The 21,348-nt window shown below is 48.4% G+C and overlaps 1 protein-coding gene across 3 annotated transcripts; it reads right to left on the bottom strand.

Annotated features, from left to right (window-relative positions):
* Positions 1–10,542: 10,542 nt before the first annotated feature.
* HEBP1 (heme binding protein 1) lies at positions 10,543–20,552 on the bottom strand. 3 transcript variants are annotated; one of them, XR_015706846.1, is made up of 5 exons: positions 20,416–20,552; positions 20,113–20,251; positions 18,686–18,866; positions 11,718–17,375; positions 10,543–10,792 (listed from the first exon to the last, which is right to left on the bottom strand). XR_015706846.1 is itself a non-coding variant. In XM_087767460.1 (4 exons), the coding sequence occupies exons 1-4, from the start codon at positions 20,491–20,493 to the stop codon at positions 17,204–17,206; spliced, it is 570 nt and encodes a 189-aa protein (XP_087623586.1). In that variant the 5' UTR covers positions 20,494–20,552; the 3' UTR covers positions 10,543–17,203. The 3 variants fall into 3 exon arrangements, 1 of the variants encoding a protein (XP_087623586.1); XR_015706845.1 differs by having other exon boundaries at positions 10,543–11,587; XM_087767460.1 differs by having other exon boundaries at positions 10,543–17,375.
* Positions 20,553–21,348: the final 796 nt, after the last annotated feature.

A 21,348-nucleotide genomic window follows, 5' to 3' on the forward strand; every position in this document is an offset into this window, starting at 1 on the left:
AGAATTTCCCTTGTTGCAACTCGTCTGTCACCCCTTGTCCTTTCACTGTGCACCTCTAAGAAAAGTCTAGTCCCATCTTCTCTATAGCATCCATTTACCTCATAAACAAGAGCAACTGGATCCCCCTTAGCCTTTCTTCTCATGGCTGAGCAGGTCCCTCTGTCTCCCATGCTCCAAGCAGCCCCCAACTGTCTTAGTAGCCGCCCTGCCAGACTTGTTCCACTTGATCAAGCTCTGTTGCATTGGGAGACCCAAACTAGACACAGTACTCCAGACACGGCCTCACAAGTGCTAAATAAAGGGGAATAACCACTTCCCTCACCTTGCTGACTTCGCCCTTACTTATGCAGTCCGGTATGTGGTTGGCATACATTGCCACTGGGCAATGCCTTCTTCAGGTTAGTTTTCCCCAGCACCAGTTACTCCCTTTGCCCTGGAGGATCTTGTCTGGTTATAAATAGAAGGGACTGAACTGTCCTGAGGTTCCATCTCTAAGGCAGGTGGTTTCTGGCAGGAGCCAGAAACAGCACCCAAGGCCACTCATGAGCTGAGGGTTGCAGCAGCAACAGCAGCTGCCTCTCCCAGCAGGGAGTCCTGGGGAAGGAAGTCTAAGGGCCCATGCCAGCATTTGCCTGCTTTCTGGGGGCTCTAAATGCAAAGTGGAGGTGTGCCTCAACGGCAGCAAGCCCAACCCTTGGGTACCAGCTGGTCTGCATCACTCCACCCAGGTTGGGGTTCGTGAGCTGTTGTTGACCAGCTGCGCTCAATGAATCTGTGCCCTTACTGGGCCATCCAACCACGGGCACTTGGCTCCCTCTGCCCCAAGGCAGTCTTTGCTGCTGCACTGAACAATGCAGGACAGTGGCCGTGGGAGTCTCTCTTGGGGGACCCTGCCCCACTCTGGCCACCCTGGTCCCTGTGTGCCTGGGACTTGTCCTGTCCCCTCTCCCTACCTGCAGCACACTCACCTTTCTGCACCTCGGACATGGGTGGATCCTCTCCTCCGCTTAAAGTCAACATGCCCTACCACCCATAGTTTCTAGGGAAACTCATGTTTGCTTTGCCTTTGCTATGGTGATGAATGAAACACCGTGATAGATATGAGTGCCCTTTTCTGCAAAAGGCTTTCTGAAGTGCCAGGCATGGAGAAGGAGCTGCCCTTCCAGCTGGCCAGGCTGATCTTATCTGGATCTGTCTCCGGAGTCAGCTGGGGCTGTGCCTGGCTGAGGAATTTCTCCCATCAAACCAGTAACAGGTGCATTTGAGAAGAAAGCAAAGACTGTGGCTAACAAAATGGGTATCTTGTTCTCTAATGAATTAGTCAAGAGCTGAAATAGAATGCCGTGTCTCCAATGTACGGCACTGTCTGCTGTTCCCCCCCCCCCCCCAAAAAAAAAAACAGTCTGCAGTGAGGCAGTGAGGCTCAAATGCTGGAGCAGAAGTGTGAAGAACTGCTGAAAATTTTGGGTGAGATCTATAGTCGTAGGGAGAAAAGGACCTAAGTAACATCCTTGACTCTAGTGATGCTCCTTGCTCAGTGCACATTTTCCTGCAAATCGGCTCTTTACTGATTTTGCCAGATTGAACAAACACATGTTTAAATCTCTGAAATTAGGCACCTTGGTGTTGCTCAGTGTCACTTAGTCATCCCAGGACCCCTCTATAATCAGAGTGAAGAGACAGGTTGTTCCTGCAGGCACTTTAGTTTTAACAGTGCTGAAACACCTTCTCTCATTGCCTGTTTGCCCAGAAGGAGCCAGCCGTGACCCTCAGCCCTTAACCCAGCCACCTGAGACCGGTGCCAAAGGAGCAATGAGGCACGAAGCATCCAGGATGCTTTCGGCATCCGTACCCATGGTGGTCTCCAGACCAGTGGGCCCCATCCCACTGGGCTGATTCTGGCACGAGTGAAAGCAACCCCCTCAAACCCAGGGAGGAGGATGCTGGTTTTAGGTTTCTGGTTCCGCAAAGGAAGCGGAGGCAACGCCAAGAAAGTCGGTACGAGGAAAAGAGCCGGCGGCGCGGCCGGGAGGACTAAAACCCACCGGGGCGGCTCCTCCTGGCGTTCCGCCGGCGGCCGCCGGGTGGCGCCCTTGCCCCGCGGAGCCCAGCGCCGGGCGGGCCGGGCTGCGGCCGCCGCCTCGGGGCCTGGCCCCGGCGGGCTGCGGCGGGGGCGGGGGCGGGGGGCGGCTCCTGCCGCAGGCCGAGGCGTCTCCACCTCCCCTGGGGGTCAAAGCGAAACACCCTGGACTCCTTGTTGTGATTAAAATAAAAAAAACCCCGCATCTCATTAAAGCTTTACTATTAAAACCGTTAAAAAAAAAAGTTATTTCATGGCCTTTCGTTGAATTTTGGTAAAATTTGCTATTTTGCTCCGATGAAATGATTTATTTGACTCAGCATGTTCCAATTAAAAAAAACAAAAACAAACAAAAAAACCCCCTAAAACTTTCCAGCCTAAAAAGGAAGCTTTTCCATTGTGACGTTCAGCTTGTTTTATACAGCAATACAAAAAGCTGATCTCTGAACGCATTTTCCTTTAGGCACAGTTTGGTTTGATTTCAACTGAACTCTTCCTGACTGGTTGTACTTCAGCTGCTGGAGGGAAATGACTGCCTGGAAAGCCTCCTGCCCAGCTGTGGTGAGGTGTCTATGGGCAAGGAGGATCAGTCAGTCCCCAGACCCTGGGCCACAGCCTCCTGGTGCTTCATGAGGCCACGGAAGATGGACAGTCACTGGGGTAGCGCAGCAAATGGGCAAGCAGGCATGCTTCTGGCAGCCTGGCTGTCCAGGCAGGCTATGGCTTACCAGCTCTGCTCCCCATCCTGTCCAGCCTCCCAAATGGAGGTCACCAAGCTCCTGGGCCTGCCTAGGTGGGACTGTGCTGGTCAGCAGGACAGGAGGTCCCCAGTGGCAGAGCTGGTGACATCTGGTCGCGACGTATGCGGGACAATTTTATTACACAGCGAGGCAGCAGCTGGATAACATTGCAAGGAGCTGCAGGTAGATAATATGACCTGCCTGTGTCCCTCCTCCTCCTTACCCATCACCACCATCACCACTACATATCGAGGCTGTGTTGTGGTTCCCATTGTTACAACCAGATTTTGGGTTTAAAATGGCAAATGATTTGCGTGAGATGAGACTTTGGCAGGGCCAGGATTAAATGCCCAACTCTTAAGCGCACGTCACCTCACAAGCAGATGTAGTCACTGATGCAGCGACGTGTGCGCTGGTTTGAAGGGGAAAGGGTAGAAAAATGTATGAACTCATCTACCTGGCTCTACTGGGTGGTCTACGGACAAGATAAAAGCATAAGGTTTTTCCAGCACAACAGACCTATCTGTGAGTTTCTGGCAACGTGGCAAGCTATTGGGTTGTGAGACAGGAGTTCAGTTCTCCGTGGCGTGGGCCGCTGCGAGGCTGCTGGAAGGACTGTGGGGCAGTTATGACGCTGCTTCAAATGACCTGGGGTCCTGCCTGTGCAGCTCTCGCAGTATCACAGTGCTGGTGGCACACTCCCTGCTCCTCTCCTAGGAGGAGACCCGCTCTTCTTTAGCCTATTCCCTGAAATACCAGCTAAAACCTGCCTTGTGTGAGGACCTGAAATACTGAACGGGCTCATTTTTCCCATGATATCGGGCCCTTGTTGCACGATCTTCAGTCACCAGGCGGGGGCACTGCGGGATCTGCATCCACCGTGGACACACGGCCCCGTTTCTGCTGAGTTACCCAGATTGTATGAAGATAGATCATGAACCATTTTTAACCTATTCAAACTGCTCGAGTGAGTACACAGCAGATCAGTGCTTCGTGTCTTGGCAACCATCACATTTTTCACCCGACAGGAGGAGTCCTAAAGCCGGATTTGCCGAGGTGTCCAGCCCTGGCTCTAGCTACAAAGGATTCTTTCCAAATCCTGGAGACAAGTGGGGTGGGAAGAGGGGAAGGTCCTCGCTCTGCAAGTTTCATTATGCATCTCACCTTTTCTTTGAATATCATTTGTCTTTATTGTCTGGTGGTAATCTCTAAAAGTGGAAGCAACTTTGTCTATACTGAATGAATGGGGAAATGCTGAAAGAAGCTGCATGCTCCTTTACAGGATCCCAAAGAGATGAAACCCTTGATAGTGTCTCGCCTGATTTCTCTTTCACACTGCACTCTTCAAATGTAATCAGCTTTTGGGGCATGCTCTGCCTCCAACTGTGCATACAATGCTCACATTGAAACTAATAGAAGCATGATGATACATTTGAAGTGAGAATCTGGGACAAAAAAAAGTTAAATTCTTGCTGATAAAATCAATGACAAAAGTTTCTTTGGCTTTAGTTCTCACTTTAGAGGCATCTGTATGTCTAAGTCTGGAAAGAATCATTTTTATGAGTATATGTGTCTTAGCAACATCCTAAGAAGTAAAAAAACATGAACTTTGGATACATTTTATACAAGGAGTTTAGAAATGTGTCTTTGTGACCTCCCGCTTAGCAGAGATTTGTTGCTGTGTTTAACCCCACTGCCTCAACGCTAGTCCTACCCTGGGGGATAGAGAATTGTTTGTGATTGATGGGATCATCACAATACATGCGGACAAGGTGCTAGGCTTGAGTTTGTATAAGTGACCTCAGATCTGGCATTTACTAATGCTCCTACTGTGTTTTTGATGTGTCAGTTGAATTGCTGAGTCCTACAGGAGAACTTTCATGTGCTTATCCTTCCGTCATGCCAGCATGATGGGGAAATGCTGTTCCCTACATTCAGGGCACAAGGTCAAGAGCAGATTTCCACCATGCCTAGGCGACTGCTCATCCTCACACCCAGGTGAGTTGCTCTGTGTTGCTCAGAGAAGAGATCCAAACCTGGGCTGCTTCCAGACACTCACCCTACTGAGCCCTCCTTCCTCTCCCCTTAATGGAGGTGATGTCTGGATAATTGCATGTCCCTGGCTTGACTCAGAGGTGACTGCAAGGGAGCCAGAGGCTGAGCCACACCAGCTCCTGCAAACACACTTCATCTCATGCACTCACAGGCTGGACCCTCAGCTGAGCCAGTGGCTCATCGTTATCCAGGCAATGATGGACACCAGTCTCAACCAGCAAGTACATTGTCTAACCGGGGAGCAGGGGCTAATCACAGCTTTGAGTTTCTGGCTCCTTTTCCATTTTCCTTGGGATTAACTCTTGTCATTGGGTGCTGATGAGGTGAAGTTGAGCAGCAAAAGATGTCAAACCTGAAACAGTCCCAATCTCTTTGCAAGGGTGGAAGGAAGAGAGACCCAGTGGAGTGATGGGGAGCCAGGCAGGGAGACTGTGTGCCCCCTCTTGGCTCACCCCTCCAGGGTAGTGGGCAACACAAATCCCAGGTGACTTCAGCCATGGGACACAGTCCCTGTGGGGCAGTGCCATCTTTCCCGCCACTCCACACAGTTGCTCTAACCACTGTCACAGCAGAGTGGCATTGATCGTTGACATGCTCCCACCCTTGCAAACCTCTCTGCATGCAGAGAACTGAATAACTTCTTGCATAATTAGCCTCTCCATCTGTTAAAACAGTCTGAGACCCGGCAAAGCTCTCACCAACAGCTGGCTTACAGGACAGAGAGGACTAAACAGAGTAGGACAGCTCTTCTGATCTGCAGCCTTACTCAGAAGGGGCACTACTACCAAGTGTAAGTCAGTGGGGTTTAAGGTCCCTTCCTGAAGGAGGATGCCCTTTCAGCTGCCACTGATCATTTGCTTAAATGGGAATCTCTGTAGGAAGAAATGAGGAGAGCCAAAACACCAGGATGCTCTCATTGCACGAAGGGGATGCTTAGGATAGGCCACCCTGTTCAGACTGTCCTGTCCTCCCTGGCACTGACTGAATCACAGCCCATGCTGGCAGCTGGTCTTGAGGCTCTCTGTAGACTCGCCCCCCGGGCCCTGACAATTTGTCCTGTCCTGTTCTATTAGCTAGATGAAGCAAGCACAGGTTTCCCAGAACAAGCTGCATGCCTGCCACTTCTACTATGTAAAATCAGCCAGCAGCAGTTTGCTGCAGAGATTTCGTAAGAGGGAGGAAGTCACAAGCTTAGAGGCACTTGGTCAAGAGTTTCTCTGGCTGCAGTTCTGCCTGGAAGAAGCTCCTGCCCCTTGTCTTGTGATCTGGACTAGATATGCAATCATGAACAGACAGCAGGGGGGATGGGAGCATCTTCCAGTCAGGCAGAGTCACCTCCTGTCTCGGCGGGCAGGACAGCTGAGGTGCAGCTCCCTGCACCCAAATCATCCATCCTCCCATTGCACCATGGCCTCCTACTTAGCCTCCAGCTGGTACCCTGGCCAAGGGGAGGAGAAAGGCAGGAATGGGATGTAATCCTGTCACCTTGTGCTGGCAGTGAGTGTTCATCTTTTGCAGCTTCCTCTGAGCATCTGTAGCACTGATTTTCCTGTCTCAGCTCTGTCCAGCTCTGCAGGTGAATTCCCGAAAGTGCTGTGAACTAACTGCGCTTCCTAAAGGTCTGAAGAATGAGGACATTATTTACTTTTGGCTGTCCATGGGCATCAAATGGTGTGAAAGAAATGTGTGCCTTAGCTCCATCACTATCTGGGACCAAAATAACAGATAAAAGAAGAAAATCAGTGGGAGTTATCATTATATGGAGTTGCCATGGAAATAGCATGAGAGAACTTGGAGAAGAGCTCGCACACCATGTCTCCAGGAGGGCATAAATCCCCTGCTAGCCTCACTCCTTTTTATCACATTAACAGACAATATTTCTTGGTTTAGCAAGAGGTGGAAAAACATCAAAGCACAGTTCTGACATTTCTGTCTATCCCTTGATTTCTCTGACCAAGACCTCCCTGACCTGTCAAGAAGTAGAAATGTGAACCCTAGTGCTATTGGAAAGTTGTCCTGGAAACCATTTGATAATTTCAGTAAAATGGTAAGAGGGATATAATTTTCCCCAGGAAATATTTATTGACTTTTGTGAAATCATATGAAAAAATGAAAAAATGCTTTTTTTTTTTAAAATGTACTATTATAAGAATTTTTTCAAAGAAAAATGTCATATTTCATTAAAAGGATTTTTTTAATGCTGATTTCTAAGGAAAAGCATTACAATTTAAATGATCTCAGAGATTCAGTGAAGTTGCTGTCTTGTGCTGTTGCACCATTCTGAGATGTCCATTTTATTCTCCTCTCTCAGTTGCTAAATCCTGCTTTTAAACTGCCTCATCCCCTCTGGTCAGGACAGGACAACCGTGTCTGCTCATGCACTATATCCCGAGACTCCACAAACACAGCTCTGATGCATGATGTTGTATGGGGGTGGCACCCTCCGGGACACACATCCAGTTCTCCACCTTGTGCTTCCTGGCAAGCCACAGGTCACTCCTCTGGAGGGTAGTCCCCAACTGGGACTATCAGTGATGGCTGTGGCAATCTGACCCAGAGTAAACTACCACTTGGATGCTGGCATCCAGCTGCTTATGAGTACTGATATGTCAGTGTGAGTGAATAAAACCAGTTCTGTTCTTAGACAAAACCATCGTCCTGTCCTATAAGGCCTCACATTGAGTTCTGCTGCATTATTGCTCCAATGTTGCAATATTTCTTCCCCGGATATCGCCTTCCTCACCCCTAGGTCCTACCATTCCCTAGGGCTTTGGCCACTACAGGATGTGACTGAGCACCTGAGACAGGCTCCAGAGGGGAGAGGGCAGACAGGAAAGCCTGGGGCAGGGCAGCAGTAAAACCTTCCTATTTGTACCTGCTCCCTTTCAGCAGAGCCAATAAGCGGGAAAGGAAAGATGCCTTCAATGAGACTTCATCTTCTTCACCCACCAGTACAAATGCTTTGTCCCCACACCAGTGCTGCAAGGTCAAGTGAGATGAAAGGAAGCAGAATAACAAGAGAGGAAGCCAAAGAGCAGAGTCCCCAAATGCTCCTCTAAGAGCCAATTCAAGTTATGTCCCAGCTACTGCCCCCAGTTCTGGCTCAGAGCCCCATTTCAGCAACTGAATTTCCATTACATTTGTGACTCCACTTCCAAGAGCTGGGACTCCAAGTGATATACAACTCTGCAGTTGGAAACCTCTCTCTTACAGAATAGCTAAAGCTGTGGAATTAATTTGTGTGGGGTGACAACTCTGGCCCAGGCTGCTTCTTTGGTTTAGAGTCATCATGTTTGCCATGATGGGAGTAATTCCAACATTCTTCTGTAAAGCTGTCTTAAAGAAAGAAAGGAAGGGGGGGAGAGAGGAGGAAGGTCTCTTTTGACATCTGCATTTCTAAGGCAAAAGTCTTAGTTATCTAAGGTGTTACCAGCAACCAAGATTTCTCCTCAGAACAAAACTTCTGTGCTAAGTTCTTGTTGATTGTTTTGTCTGTTTGCTCAGCATCAATTTAAGATAAAATTATACACATAATTTTATAAATGCTATTTATAAAGCTGTGAATACATATTATGCATATTTTGTGACAAAATGGATCCATTTTTACCCCTATGAAATGACAACTCCCAAACACTGCATAATTCCAAAGGGGCTATTTTTATGGCACTTGGTGGTACAGTTGTTGCTGAGTAGCAGCTCCCTGTCTATAGCCATGGGAATAGACATCATTTTTAGCTTGTCATAATTCTGGAATGGGATTCATTCCAGAAGAGTTTGTCATAACAGTGGGCTGTGCAATGGCTATTTATGATAAATGGATTCATGGATTATGGGATCAAAAATTTTGGAAAACAATTGTGTTTATCTTCACATCAGGACTGTCTGGGGAGCTCCCATTCATCCCCTTGCTGCGTCTCCCAGGGCAGGGAGCTGCAGTCACTGGGAAACTCTCTGGCTGGGTGGCAGTTCCCAGGACAGTCTTCTCATCTCACTGGTGCGCCTGGTCGTATAGTGTTGCTCTCAGTAGAGTTACCTGGAAGCAGCTGCCTCCAGTGTTTCTTCAGGATTGTTATTTTCACGTACTTATTTCCAGGGAAAGGGAAAACATCCAGAGCCTTTTCAAATGCTACTGCCTTAGCATCGGGAGTGGAAGTACTTGAAAGGTGAAACAAAAATCCCTGTCTGTATCTACGCAATTTTTGCTACATTCTGTGCATTCTGGGCTTCCATTCAAAATAAACAAATTTTTAAAAGCCAAAAACTAAATCGTATACTACAGAAAAAACTTTCCTTTTTCCTCTTGTTCAGAAATAGCACCATCGCAATGTAAAATCAATGAACTGCTGCCTGTTAACAAACCAGCTCTGTGGAGAGCTGTCTCCAGCCAAATAACTCCCCTGGTTCAAGAACTGGCCTTCATTCCTGGATCCAGAGAGATTTGTGCAACCATTAAAAAGCTGATACTGACCTTGCCTGGAGCATGCATCTGAGGAGCAAAGCGGGGAACAGGGCACTGCCTGCCCCGAAGGTGAGCACTGCCACCACCATGCCCAGGGAGATGGGAGAGGTGAGGCATGAAGCTACATAGGGGTCAACACACAGTCAGACAAACAAACACACCTGGAAGGAACAAAACCACCCTGGGTACCTCGTGTGCCTGAAACTGTACCTGTTTTTTCCAGCTCTATTTGCTCCAGACCCTGTTTCCCCATTCAGATCAAGCAAACATTCCAAAACCCAGAGGACTGCCTTCATTGTTTTGAAATTGGCTGGGCAGGTTCCCAACTGGAGGGTGTTTTAGTCCAGGTTTCCAAGACAGAGTATCTCATAAAAGCAGTGTTTCTGTTTTTCCCCTCCCTGGGGCAGGGAGGGGTGCTCAGAGCAGTCTCCACTGCTCTCGTGGCTCAGGATTTCACCCCTCCTGGGGAGCAGTGCTGAGAATGTCCTCAGAGAAAGAGCATGGCTCTCCGCGAAGGCGTATACCAAAGTCTTGTGCAAAGCAGATGGCAACACAGCAGGAGCAGAGTTGTGCTTGGGATTTCCAGGGAGATCTTTGTTCCCTGGGCCTTGGTGTAGGGAGGAGACAGGGTCTGGCTCAAGGCAGAGCTGGAGAATTTGGGAGGCATCTCTGGTTCCTCTTCTAAGTTTAATTGTACTGCAGCCATCACAGCATAAACCCTTATCGGAAGGGGTTTGGCTGTCTCCCCCACCAATGTCTGCCAAGGCAAAGGGCCAGCACATGAGTTATGGGGCACCCAAGGCACTGTGCCCAACCAACCCACCCTCACACCACCCTCCCCTGAAACAGCACAACCAGGGCATCAGCCTTCTCCCTCCTACATCTCCAAAGGATTTTTCCTTCCCCTTCAGCTTGGGTTTCCCACACATGGGTACCGGTGTGCAGGTAGAAGCAAGGAATGGGAGAATGAGAGGCATGGTTTGACATTAACTTAATTACCCCAAATAAACACCACTGCAGTAACCAACCCCTTCAAAGTACTCTGGCTAAATAATACTACCGCTCATGAAAGAGATTTCAACGAGCCAGCACATGTTGATTTAGAAAGATGTTCCCTTGTAAAGCTGAGTCATAAAGAGGACTGAGAAACTCTGCAATCAGTGATTAAACAGCCAGAAAGATCTGCCAGCAGGAAAGTGTGCCCAAAATTGTCATGCTGTACACTACCATTTATTTCGATGCTTTGCTTTGGGAAGAAGGTTTCATTTGTTTCATTTGTCTGAGTACAATGCATTTCAAATTTCAGATCCTCTCCTCTCCTACTCACAGCAACATTCAATTCTGTTGATCTTGTACTTCATCAGTCATGTGGGAAGGTGACTGAACTTTTTGTCTAATGGCAGAAGACGCTTCAATTGCTTCTTTGGACTCCAATTAGGAAAGGCCTTAAATTAAACACTAGGGATATAAAAAAAAATGAATGAGATTGGAAAACTCTGGAAAAATACTCAAGGGAAAATAGTTGCCATGGCAATGCTTCTCTGTTTTCTCTTGGGATAACAGAAGTATGTATTGAAGAAGACACTTCCCCAACAGACTCCTCACTTAGACCCAAACCCACTTAGCTTCCAAGTCCAGGCATGGGCAGGGTAGGTGGTGCAGCTGCCCACATAGCACAGGCGTGGGGTGTGCTGTCCCACCGCAGGCAGCCCTAGTGTCAGGTCACACTGCCAGTGGCACACTACGCACACAACGCCACACTGTCACCCAAGTCACGATGCAGGTCAGGGCACTGCAGTACATGGCTGACGATCTGCTTTTCCATACCGGCTGCCTCTCAATGGCCTCTTAGCTCCAGAGCAGCTCTGCTGCTTCTTGGTCCCGCAAAGCAAGTGGGGTTGGTGAGAAGCTCACAACTTACAATGTCCAGCTGCATCAGCTCATGGTATCTCAGAGGGGGAGAAGGGCCATGGCACTTGTAAGTCCACACTGCAGCCCAGGCTGCAGGGGATGTAAAATGGGAGGCAGTGGCCTGATCCTGTGCTTGGTATGTGGCAGTGAGTTGATGTATATGCATGAGACTCCAGATCTTCAAAGACATTGAAACACCCAAATCCCAGTGGTATCTTTCAGGATGTGGTTTCTGGGATCTTTCACTTCCATTTGTACTTTTGAAAAATCCACACCGAAAATTCAGGCTTCTCAACCCAGTCTTCTCACTGGGACTGCACAGAAGATACATCTGACCTTGGGCTGCCAGACCTCACACTCAGTCTAAGAACAGCGCGGCTCCCTCCACCCCATTCACTCAAGTTCCTCCTCATGGAAACTGGGGGGTGGGCAGCAGTGAGGGGCAGGGGAGCAGCATGCACCCAAGTCTCACCTAGGCATGGGGTCTGGATGTGGAATTAGACAGACAGCACCTTAGGAATCAAGCAGCATTTGCACTGACCCATCTTCTGCAGCAGCTCCCACAGAGGACTAGAAAAAAAGTATCTGCCATGGCTGAAACCTGTCTTGTGCAACAGATTCTGCTGAAAGCAAAGCAGAGATTATGAATGAGCTGACAAAACCAGCCTGCTGTTGGCATAGGCACCAAGCAGAGACAGAGTAGCTACACTGGAAGTGTTTCATCCATTACTGTCAGAGAAGTCACTTTTACCACTGATCCTGCTCCAATAAATCATGTTGCCAAGCAGTTTTATAGAGGCGTTATACATCGAAAGCTACTTATGGTCCCATCAAAAGACCTGCATTTCTTTTTTAGCTCAGTGTGGCTGAAATGCTGTCACAGAAGAGAGAGAGTCGCTGCTCAGAGTGCTATGGTAAAAGAGGTATTACTGTAATCACAGCAGGAGGGACGATGTGAGCTAGGAGCCATCTTCTTCCCCTGTCCCATCGCCTTCAGGCAGTCTTGCAAAGCTGAAAATTTGCTACCACAAGCACAATAGCTGCTCACACACCCTTTGCCACGGTGATTGATGAAAATGGGGAAATAATGATGTTACTTCCCCATTCACCATAAATCACCCATTCCCTCAAAGTGACTATGGTATTATAAGTCTGGCCAGATTTATATGGACAACTTAACCAATTAACTCTTTTATAAAGGCTGTCGCCTTCTTAATGCAGTGTTAGATATATTTAGGCATGTGTCTACAAAAGAAAGTATTTATTTCCGAAACTAACAAAGCTCTCATTCTAGCAGACTTAAAACGTTGGTCTGCAAATGTTTGCCCTGTGGCTGTGTTCGCATTAGCAAGTTATTCAGCGACAGCAGAAGCCAACCAATAGATCAAAGCGGGGGGTCTGGAGGCCCCTACACATACACTACATGTATACATATACATGTACATATACACGTACACACACATATACACATATTTATACAGGTACACATGTACATATATAAATATATATGGTTTGCCACTGTTGAGGCCAGCAGGAAAACTCTCACAGATTATGTTACTAACAAGTGGGGCAGCTTAGGAAACCAGTATATCCAGTATGGCTAAATCTACACGGCATGCATATAATTCCCATCAAGATTATGCTTTTGAACTTGGCTCTATTTAAATGTGGCCCTTCCTGTGGCCAGCCCTATCACCATCACACCGCTGCTCTGCACTGTGCTGGGAGGGACCTGCCCGGCTGCTAATTAGCAGCAAGGCCACTCCTGTCTCTGGAAGACAGAGATAATTCCCAAGGCCGTTACCTCGCTGAGCCTGTCCAGCCCAGGAGGCAGCGCAGGCAGCCATGGAGGTGCTCCCCTTCCCCACCAAGCAGGGCGATGGGAGAGGGGCCCCGGGCAGCGATGCAGCCTTCGCTGCGCATGCCCACCGCACCCCAACAACACAGCAAGGCAGCTGCTACCAGCGCCACGGTGTCTAAGCAAGAAGAAATGTTCTTCTTCCAGTTTCCCCTGCACGGTCTTCTTAAATCCACACACAACAGTTAACACCATGACTCCCTTTTGAACATCAGAAAAGCACCAAAATATCCCTAATTTCAGCGTTTGCTTGAGACGGAAAAGGGCACTGCACAGGCACAGAAGAGAAGCAAGGAGGTCTCTAGGCAACCTGCTGCACTGCTATTCCTCAGAGAACAAATACTGGAGGGGGCAGAGAAAAAGCTTTTTTTTTAAAATATCAGTTCAGGAGTCAATTGCGTGTAACGGAGTGGCTGTGACCATACTGGCCTTGAGTCAAAATCCAGAGTGCACCTCTGATTCCTGGCCCCAGCACAAAGATGTTGCTGGAAACCCTCTAATGTCAACAGTGAGTCTGGCTGTCCAAACAAACATGCACCTGCAGTGATGGAAGTGCATCAAAGAGCTGGATGACCCAGCTGCCTATGGACCAGAGAGACAACCTGCTGGAAACCCTCAGCCAAAGAGTATTTCTGCCCTTCCACATGCAAGGAAGTCCTTGCCATAGGACAAAAGGATGCTGCAGATATAGTAAATTTACCTAGTCTAAAAAGGAACTGGACAAATGCAAGGGATTAAGCCTTTCAGGGTCTACCAAGCACAATAACAAATACCCCTGAGCCACACTGTACTAAAGATGGGGGAATATTTAGAGGAGATATCATCCCACAGTTGCACTGATCCTGTAATCTCTCAGTTGTCCACTACTGTCCATCACTGGCAGCAGGTCACTGAGCTAGACATGTGACAATGTCTAACATTTCCAGATAGTAGGTCGTGTTGAAAATCAGTCATGAATATTTGCCTGAACACTCTCTGTGAACCCCAGCCACAGGAACACACAAGTGAACACATGATTTTCCTCAGGTGAGCAGGGCCCCTAGTTTCTACATTAGCACAAATACATCAGTCAAAGCCTCTCAGTGGCTGGAACCAATGAGAAGGAGAGTACTCCATCAGCTCCTATCTCGCACAGTCAGATAATGCAGGGCCACACCAGGATACCTAAAATAGCAATTTATTGGAAAAAGCATTATGACTATAGATGCTGCGACATGATTAGTACCCCAAACAGAAAAGATAAACTGGCAACCGAAAGTCTTTCAAATCATCAACTCCCACTGAGCTTACAAAGCCAATGATCAGCACAAAAATTGTAAATCACAATTTATTTATTTATTTATTTACTTATTTATTTAAAAACTCTAGAAAATGCAGACAGACATCTTTGCTTGCACAATGCCCTGGTTTCGGCTAGGATAGAGTTAATTTTCTTCCTAGTAGCTGGTATAGTACTGTGTTTGGATTTAGGATGAGAATAATGTTGATAACACACTGATGTTTTAGTTGTTGATGAGCAGCGCTTACACTAAGGCAGGGACTTTTCAGCTTCTCATACTGCCCTGCCAGTGAGGAGGCTGGAGGTGAACAAGAAGCTGGGAGGGGACACAGCCAGGACAGCTGACCCAGACTGGCCAAAGCGATATTCCATACCATATGACGTCATGCTGAACAAAAAACTGGGAGGAGTTGGCCGGGGGGGCACGGCCGTTGCTCAGGAACTGGCTGGGCATCGGTCAGCGGGTGCTGAGCAATTGCATTGTGCATCACTTGTTTTCTATATTCTTTTATCATTATTATTTTCTCTCCCTTTTCTGTCCTAATTAATTGTCTTTATCTCAACCCACAAGTTCTACCTTTTCTCCCATTCTCTCCCCCATCCCACTGCAGGGGGTAGTGAGCAAGTGGCTGTGTGGTGTTTAGCTGCCTGCCGGGTTAAACCACGACATACAGAAAAGGCAATTCTGTTTGCATAAGGTTTTGATATCACTTGACACTGTTTATGAAACTGTACCCTGCCTACTGCATGCAAAAGCCCAGTAGCAGGACTGCACAGGCAGAGTCTACAGATGCAATTACTCTCACTGTTGGGTCAGAAGCTCTTGCTCTCTGTTCAGAGTGTATGCATGTTACAAAAAAAAAACCATGCTGCTGAGATGTGCAGCTCTGTTCATACCAGGTTTATTATTGGTCTTCCTAACGTCTGAGATTTCACAGGAGAAATTTTGAGAAATTTCAGGATTTTGATCATTGCAGGGCATTCATCACTGGTAGCCGGAAAGGACTGCATTCACAGTCTACACACAAGTTCCAAAATGAACCCAGGAATGCATAAACCAGGCAGCACTGTACCCCTCCATTCCTCACCCACACAGATGAAAATAATCTGGGACTTGAATAGGCCCCTTTGGCTTCAGGAATGGCCTTAGAACGGCCTTTGCCCCTTAAAAAACTCCTTCAAAAGCCTAACTCTTTGTCTGCTTCGATTTCCCTTTTGATTCCTCCTTCCCTGCACTGCAATCACTAACTGCAGCCAATAGCTTTTCCCTTGGTTTTTTTTTTGAAAATGAAATATCTGCTCTTTTTACCCATCCTGACTAGCTGCTCTTGCACACAGGTGACTGAAACTCTGTCATAATGTCCACAGCAAAGCTCTTATATGGCTCACAAGAGAGAAAAGGAAGGCACATCAGAAACTCAGGTTTTCTCCTTTTACTGCTGAGATTCATTCTCAGGAAGCAGGCACATGTCAAACAGCCCAACCGGCCAGAACCTGGGATGCCATCTGACAAATCTCTCTTCCAGCTCCAGGGGGAAAATGGCTTTTGGAAAGCACCTGAACTTTGGGGCACTTAAGCATCAGAGGAGCACACCTCTTTTAGGGGAGTTAACGAATTATAGAGGCACCCATAGCAGCATGGCCTGTGAGCGTGTTCCCACTGTGGGCATCCTGCTGCCTGCCTGGCAGAGCCCACAGCTAAAATGCTGGTTCGATGCCCAACAGTTAAACATTGCTGGTCTTCCTAAAACAAGATCCACCCTTACTATTGTATTCGAAGTTTCCAAAGGGCTACTCATTATTTGATGTAAACCCCTGTTTCTAAGAACAGCCAGGTTTTCCTCCTCCTTTAAAGAAGACAGCTGCTCTGGGTAGCCCTTCAGAAACTCACACCATTTAAGAAGAGTTTTTTTAAAGATCTGCACCCACAGTAGTTCCACTAGATGTTCACCATTCTTCAAATGCACCCTCAGATCACAAGTAGTAGGCACCTGCTTTTTTCACAGCCTGTATTTTTCTAATTCAATTAGATTACCCCACACATTTCAGCTTTGGCCCTTGTGTAGGCTAGTTTTAAAGGAAATGTCACACACAAGTAACAGGAAGGTGAGGAAATGATCTTTGGGTCTCCACATCACCTTGTCCAGCTGCTAGCCAAGATCAGGACATAACACACCCCAAAATGTCTCAACTCAAACAGAAGGACAGCTGCAAACAGAAACCTGGATCTTCCTCTAAATGACATTTTTCAGTCAGATGACAGAAGCATTGCTCTCCTGCACACTCTGAGTCAATGTAAAGGATGCTTATTTTCACTGCACTGTGTTGGTAGCAACGCCCACATCCCTTTAGACTGCTGTTGGAATGGCACAGATAAAAGCAGCATTTTACAGCTGCAGCAAGCTCAAGAAGATAAGAAAGTCCCTGTATGCACTTCCGTCATGTTCTCCTGCCTGCCTCAGGTGAGACCAGTAGTCTGGCAGCACTTAGCAGTGACTCCTGTCAGGCACCAGTCTTGCTAATCAAGTACTTTGGCTGTCTCGGCATTGAACTCTGGGAGCATGAAGGAGATAAAAGCAAGCCACCAAGAGATGATGAGAGTCTGTGTGGTTGAGGACTTGGCCCAGAACGAAGGAGCAGGATTGTCAGAAGGTTCTGCAGTGTTCTAAAATGGCTGGTCCGTAAAAGACCAAGGCATAGGTGTGGAGGGAGGAAAGGATGGTTTTCTGCCTCTGCCAAATTGTTAGTTTACTTTGAAGAGGACAGGGACATAGTGTAGGGAGGCTGTCAGTGCAAGCCAGCACCACAGTGAGCCAGATGCTCATTCTTTCACAAACCAGACCTCATTGCGTCGCCCATAAGGCTTCATGGGGGGGTCGTACCCATTGCAGAAGTAGAAATCCTTGCAGTATGCAGCTTCACTCCCCAGAGCAGACTTCAGCTTGGCAGCATAGTTCACATAATCCACCTCTTTGGCATAGCCACCAAACTGCCTGCAAAGAAACCAAGCACAGAGAGGTGCTGAGCAGTCCTGGCAGAGCACAGAAAGGAAGAGAGGAAGAACAATATATAGCCACAACATATTTAGCCATGCATTTTGATCCAGGTCCCACCAACATGCACTCGTGCAGGCACTGTTCTTTGTGAAGCAGCACACTTTGTCTGTGATAGATTAAGTCTCAAGGGTTACACAGCCAGGGTGCAGTCAGCCATTGGCAGACCCCAAACAGATCCATATATATCAGTCAGCAGAATGGCCCTGCCCGTTGAATTAATGCCATATCAGAGGAACAGCTTCCTAGAGCACAAGGTTATCTCTAAGTCTGCTCAGCCCACAGCCCTTACACTAATGCTGTCAACAACCATGTTCACTGTGGTGTGCACAACCATCTGCTGGAAGCCAGATCATGAAGGGCAGCGAAACTCTAGTGAGCCCAAGGAAAAGGGGGGGTGGGAACAGAGATGGTAGCAATTACAGCCCACAACGCTATTTAAAAGGGGTAGGCTGGAATTGGTCTGGTTTATGTTGACCTCCCACCAACAGGAACTGTTTCAGCATCAGCCAGCACCTCACCACTCTGCCTCAGGCCCAAGGTTTGAGACAAAACAGCCTGTTCTTGCAGAAGTGGCCCACGCCTGCAGCAAAGGTCAGGCAGCGGTTGCAGGCAAGGGAGGAGCCAGACAGTTTAGAGTCAGCCAAAATAGTTCAAGCAAGGAGGCAGGGGAACATCCAAGGGGTTAAATACAAGATGAAGAGCTTATTGCAGTTGTGATGCTAGTTTGAGCCCAGCTTGTCAGTCCACAACCGAAGACATTCAAAGGCTATTTGAAGCAATGCAATGGCTGCTTGTTTCCATGATGGACTCTGGCATGAGTCCATCTAAATGAGGCTTCAGCTGACACCTATAATTTGATGTGAACCACACTGAAGGACATTCTTGATGACTAAGAACCATCTTTATCCCACAAAGTGGGGAAAACAATAGTTTTCAGAGATTAGGAATGACTCAGTACCTTCACATTCTGCTCTTTAGCTCCCCAAGTGAAACAAAAGGGCTTTCAGGGCTCACCTTTGGACTTGTTTTCCCAGTTTAAAAAAAATCCATATTCCAAATGGGTGCAACATGATCAATCATAAGAAATGGCATAAAACACCTGTCTTCAGTCTAGAAAGACCCCTCCATCTCCTTCTACCACATGCACCCATTACCCAGCAAGTCACTTGCTAAAACCAACACTGCCCTTCAGCACATGCTAGAGACCTTAGCACTTGGGACTGGAAATCCCAGGATGAGTTCCTTACGTGGAATAAATGGTCATCCCCTGTCTCTCTTCAATCTTAATGCTTTTATCGTTAGGACAAGGAGGGTTGGCTTGAAACTGACTCGGGATCCGCAGAGAGACCTTCACTTTCTGCTGTAAGGAGCCATCTTCAGCAGGAAAAGCAGTGATGGAGACAGGAGCAGTCATGCCCATTCCAACCCCTGAAAGAGACACACACACGCATTACTGAAGAATGCACAGAATTAACAGTGGATTCACAAAAGCTAATTTTAGTTTAGGAAAACTCCTCATACTGAACTCCTTGTACAGTCAGTCAAGAGTAGGGTCCTCTGGGGCATGCAGAACAGCCACATTAGGCTTCTGCTTGGACCAAACTTCTCTCTCCACTGACTATACAAGGACCCTGGGAGATAAGGGCCCCAGGTGACATCTGGATGGCTTTTTATTAATGGTCCTGTTTCTGTGTGTGTGGTTCTCAACCATATAGCTCCTGCCACCGAGACACTCTGTTCTTCTGACAAATCACCTCTAACACAACAGGGTCTATAGTTCCAGGGCAGGTCAGTGGCACATGTAAATCTACGTCAGTATTTACATTGTTATCATCTGTACTTAGTGGTGAGCCCATAGCCAATACTGGGTGACAACTTTCTCCTAAACCCTTCCAAATGCTTCCAGACATCCTACACGTTCCAGCGCCCCAAAACTCAGAGCTGTTCTGGCTTTCAGCAGGACTGTCCATGCTGTCCACCACTCCAGGAACAGACTATACAAGTCCCTCTATCAGTTGCCTGTGAAAGATGTGAGAGCAAATGTATATGCCTCAGAACCACTCTGTGGTCTTCTCCTCCTGCTACGGGTGATTACCGATGCACATACTTTAGTAAATTGAGAACTAGAAGGAATCACCTGGAAGCACCGTTATAAAACATTACAAAGTACCACTAAAAGGCAAGCTCATTGTTCATTATCCTTTCATGAATAAAAATAGCCAGAGTAGATGATAAAATATCAAGGTCATAAAAGTTATTTCACTGCCTACAAGGGCACATCACAGACTCAGTGTCCCAGATATCCCAGCTTTCATCAGCTACCACTCACCCAGGGAACTGTGATAGGTATACATGTGCCTATCCTCACGCTATCCCAGCTGCAAGGTAACTCATTCCTGCTTAAACAAATCATTTTTGAGATTTTTACCCTGAAACAGAGACGGGTTAGGAGTGGACTCATAGCATGAGTTGGCTGGGCACGCTTTGACTTGTGGCAAGTTTATTTTTCCCAGTGAGGGGCCATCCCCATCACAGACCACCGGTGCCGGGAACTGCAAGCCAGGCGGGCCCGCAGTGCCATTGCCTCCATCCATCCAGCTTTCACCAAGCCTCTGCTAGCAGCATTCAACCACAAACATCGCCCAAGCCCCGCGGGGCTGGGTGCATCTCTCACCCTTGTCGTTGGTTCCGCCGACGTACTTGAGGAGCTTGAGCACCCCTTCCTTCGAGGCTTCGTCGAACGGCTTCCCCGACACCTCCACTGCCGCAAACCGCCCGCCCTCGCACGCCCTCTCCTCGTAGCTGAGCTGCTCCTGGGGAAGGGGAGAGGGACGGAGAAGCTGCCAGCTGCCCGGAAGGGCTGGGAGGAAAGCACTGCCCGGAGGACACCCGCTCCCCGTCGCAGCGCCTTATCCGGCCCGGCTGGCGCAGAAACCTCCCGGAGGAACAGAGCCCGGCCGCCCGCCCCGCCACCTACCTTCTCCCCTTTGCTCAGCACCCGGTAGGGCCATGCCTCCACCGTGCTCAGCAGGGAGTTCTTGATCATGCCCAGCATGGTGCCGCTCGGCTCGGCTCAGGCTCGGGCGAGGTGGGAGGGCCGCGGGGACGCCCCGCCGCCTGCAGCGCGGCACACCGCCCCCAGGGGGCGCCCAAGGGCCGCCCGCGCCGCCGCGGCGGCGGGGGCGCGGGGCCCGGGCAGCCGGCAGCCGGCAGCCGGGGTCGGTGGGAGCTGGCGGGGGGGGGAGGCGGCCGCGGCGGGCTGTGGGAGCGGAACGGCGGCGGCCCCGGGGGTGAAGGAATGGAGGAGGACGCCGAGGAGTGTGAAGAGTAATAAAGTGTGGGAGCAGGGGGTGTTCATCTGGGGGAGAGAGGAAATCCGAAGGAAATAAAACACAAGGGAGGGGAAGTACTGACAAAAGTGTGTAACATATAGCGTGGAGGGGCACAGCTCTCCTGAAGCTGCAAAATCATAACGACTGGTTTGGGGTTTTTTTTGTTAATAAACGGAACTAAGAGGGATCACAGTTGTTGTTTTTAAGACAGTGAATTTAAGGCAGTGCTCTGCGTCTCTGTGGATGTTGTAAGCTTTAGGTAAGGGGTAGATCTTAGAAGACGCTGATGATATTTGCTCTCCCTCCGCTGACCTCTGCGTGTGTTCACAGCCCAACCAGTTAGCTCCGTTTAAAACTCCAGTCAGGTCCCTTCCCAGAAATAAATGTAAATGAACACAACAGGGGGCTTAGACAGCTTATATAGCTGGTTATGTTCGTGTGCATGGAAGACTTAGATCCTTCATGATCACAAGTGGTTTTAGTTGTATAAGCCATGTCAAAGGACAAGTGCCAGGTAGAGAAAATGCCTTGCCCAGGACCGTTTAAGAAGCGGGTAGCTGAGGCAGGAATCGAATACC

Source organism: Nipponia nippon, unplaced genomic scaffold (assembly GCF_047370975.1).
Source record: "Nipponia nippon isolate SJK-2023a ecotype South Korea unplaced genomic scaffold, ASM4737097v1 scaffold_3, whole genome shotgun sequence".
Taxonomy (NCBI): Eukaryota; Metazoa; Chordata; class Aves; order Pelecaniformes; family Threskiornithidae; genus Nipponia; species Nipponia nippon.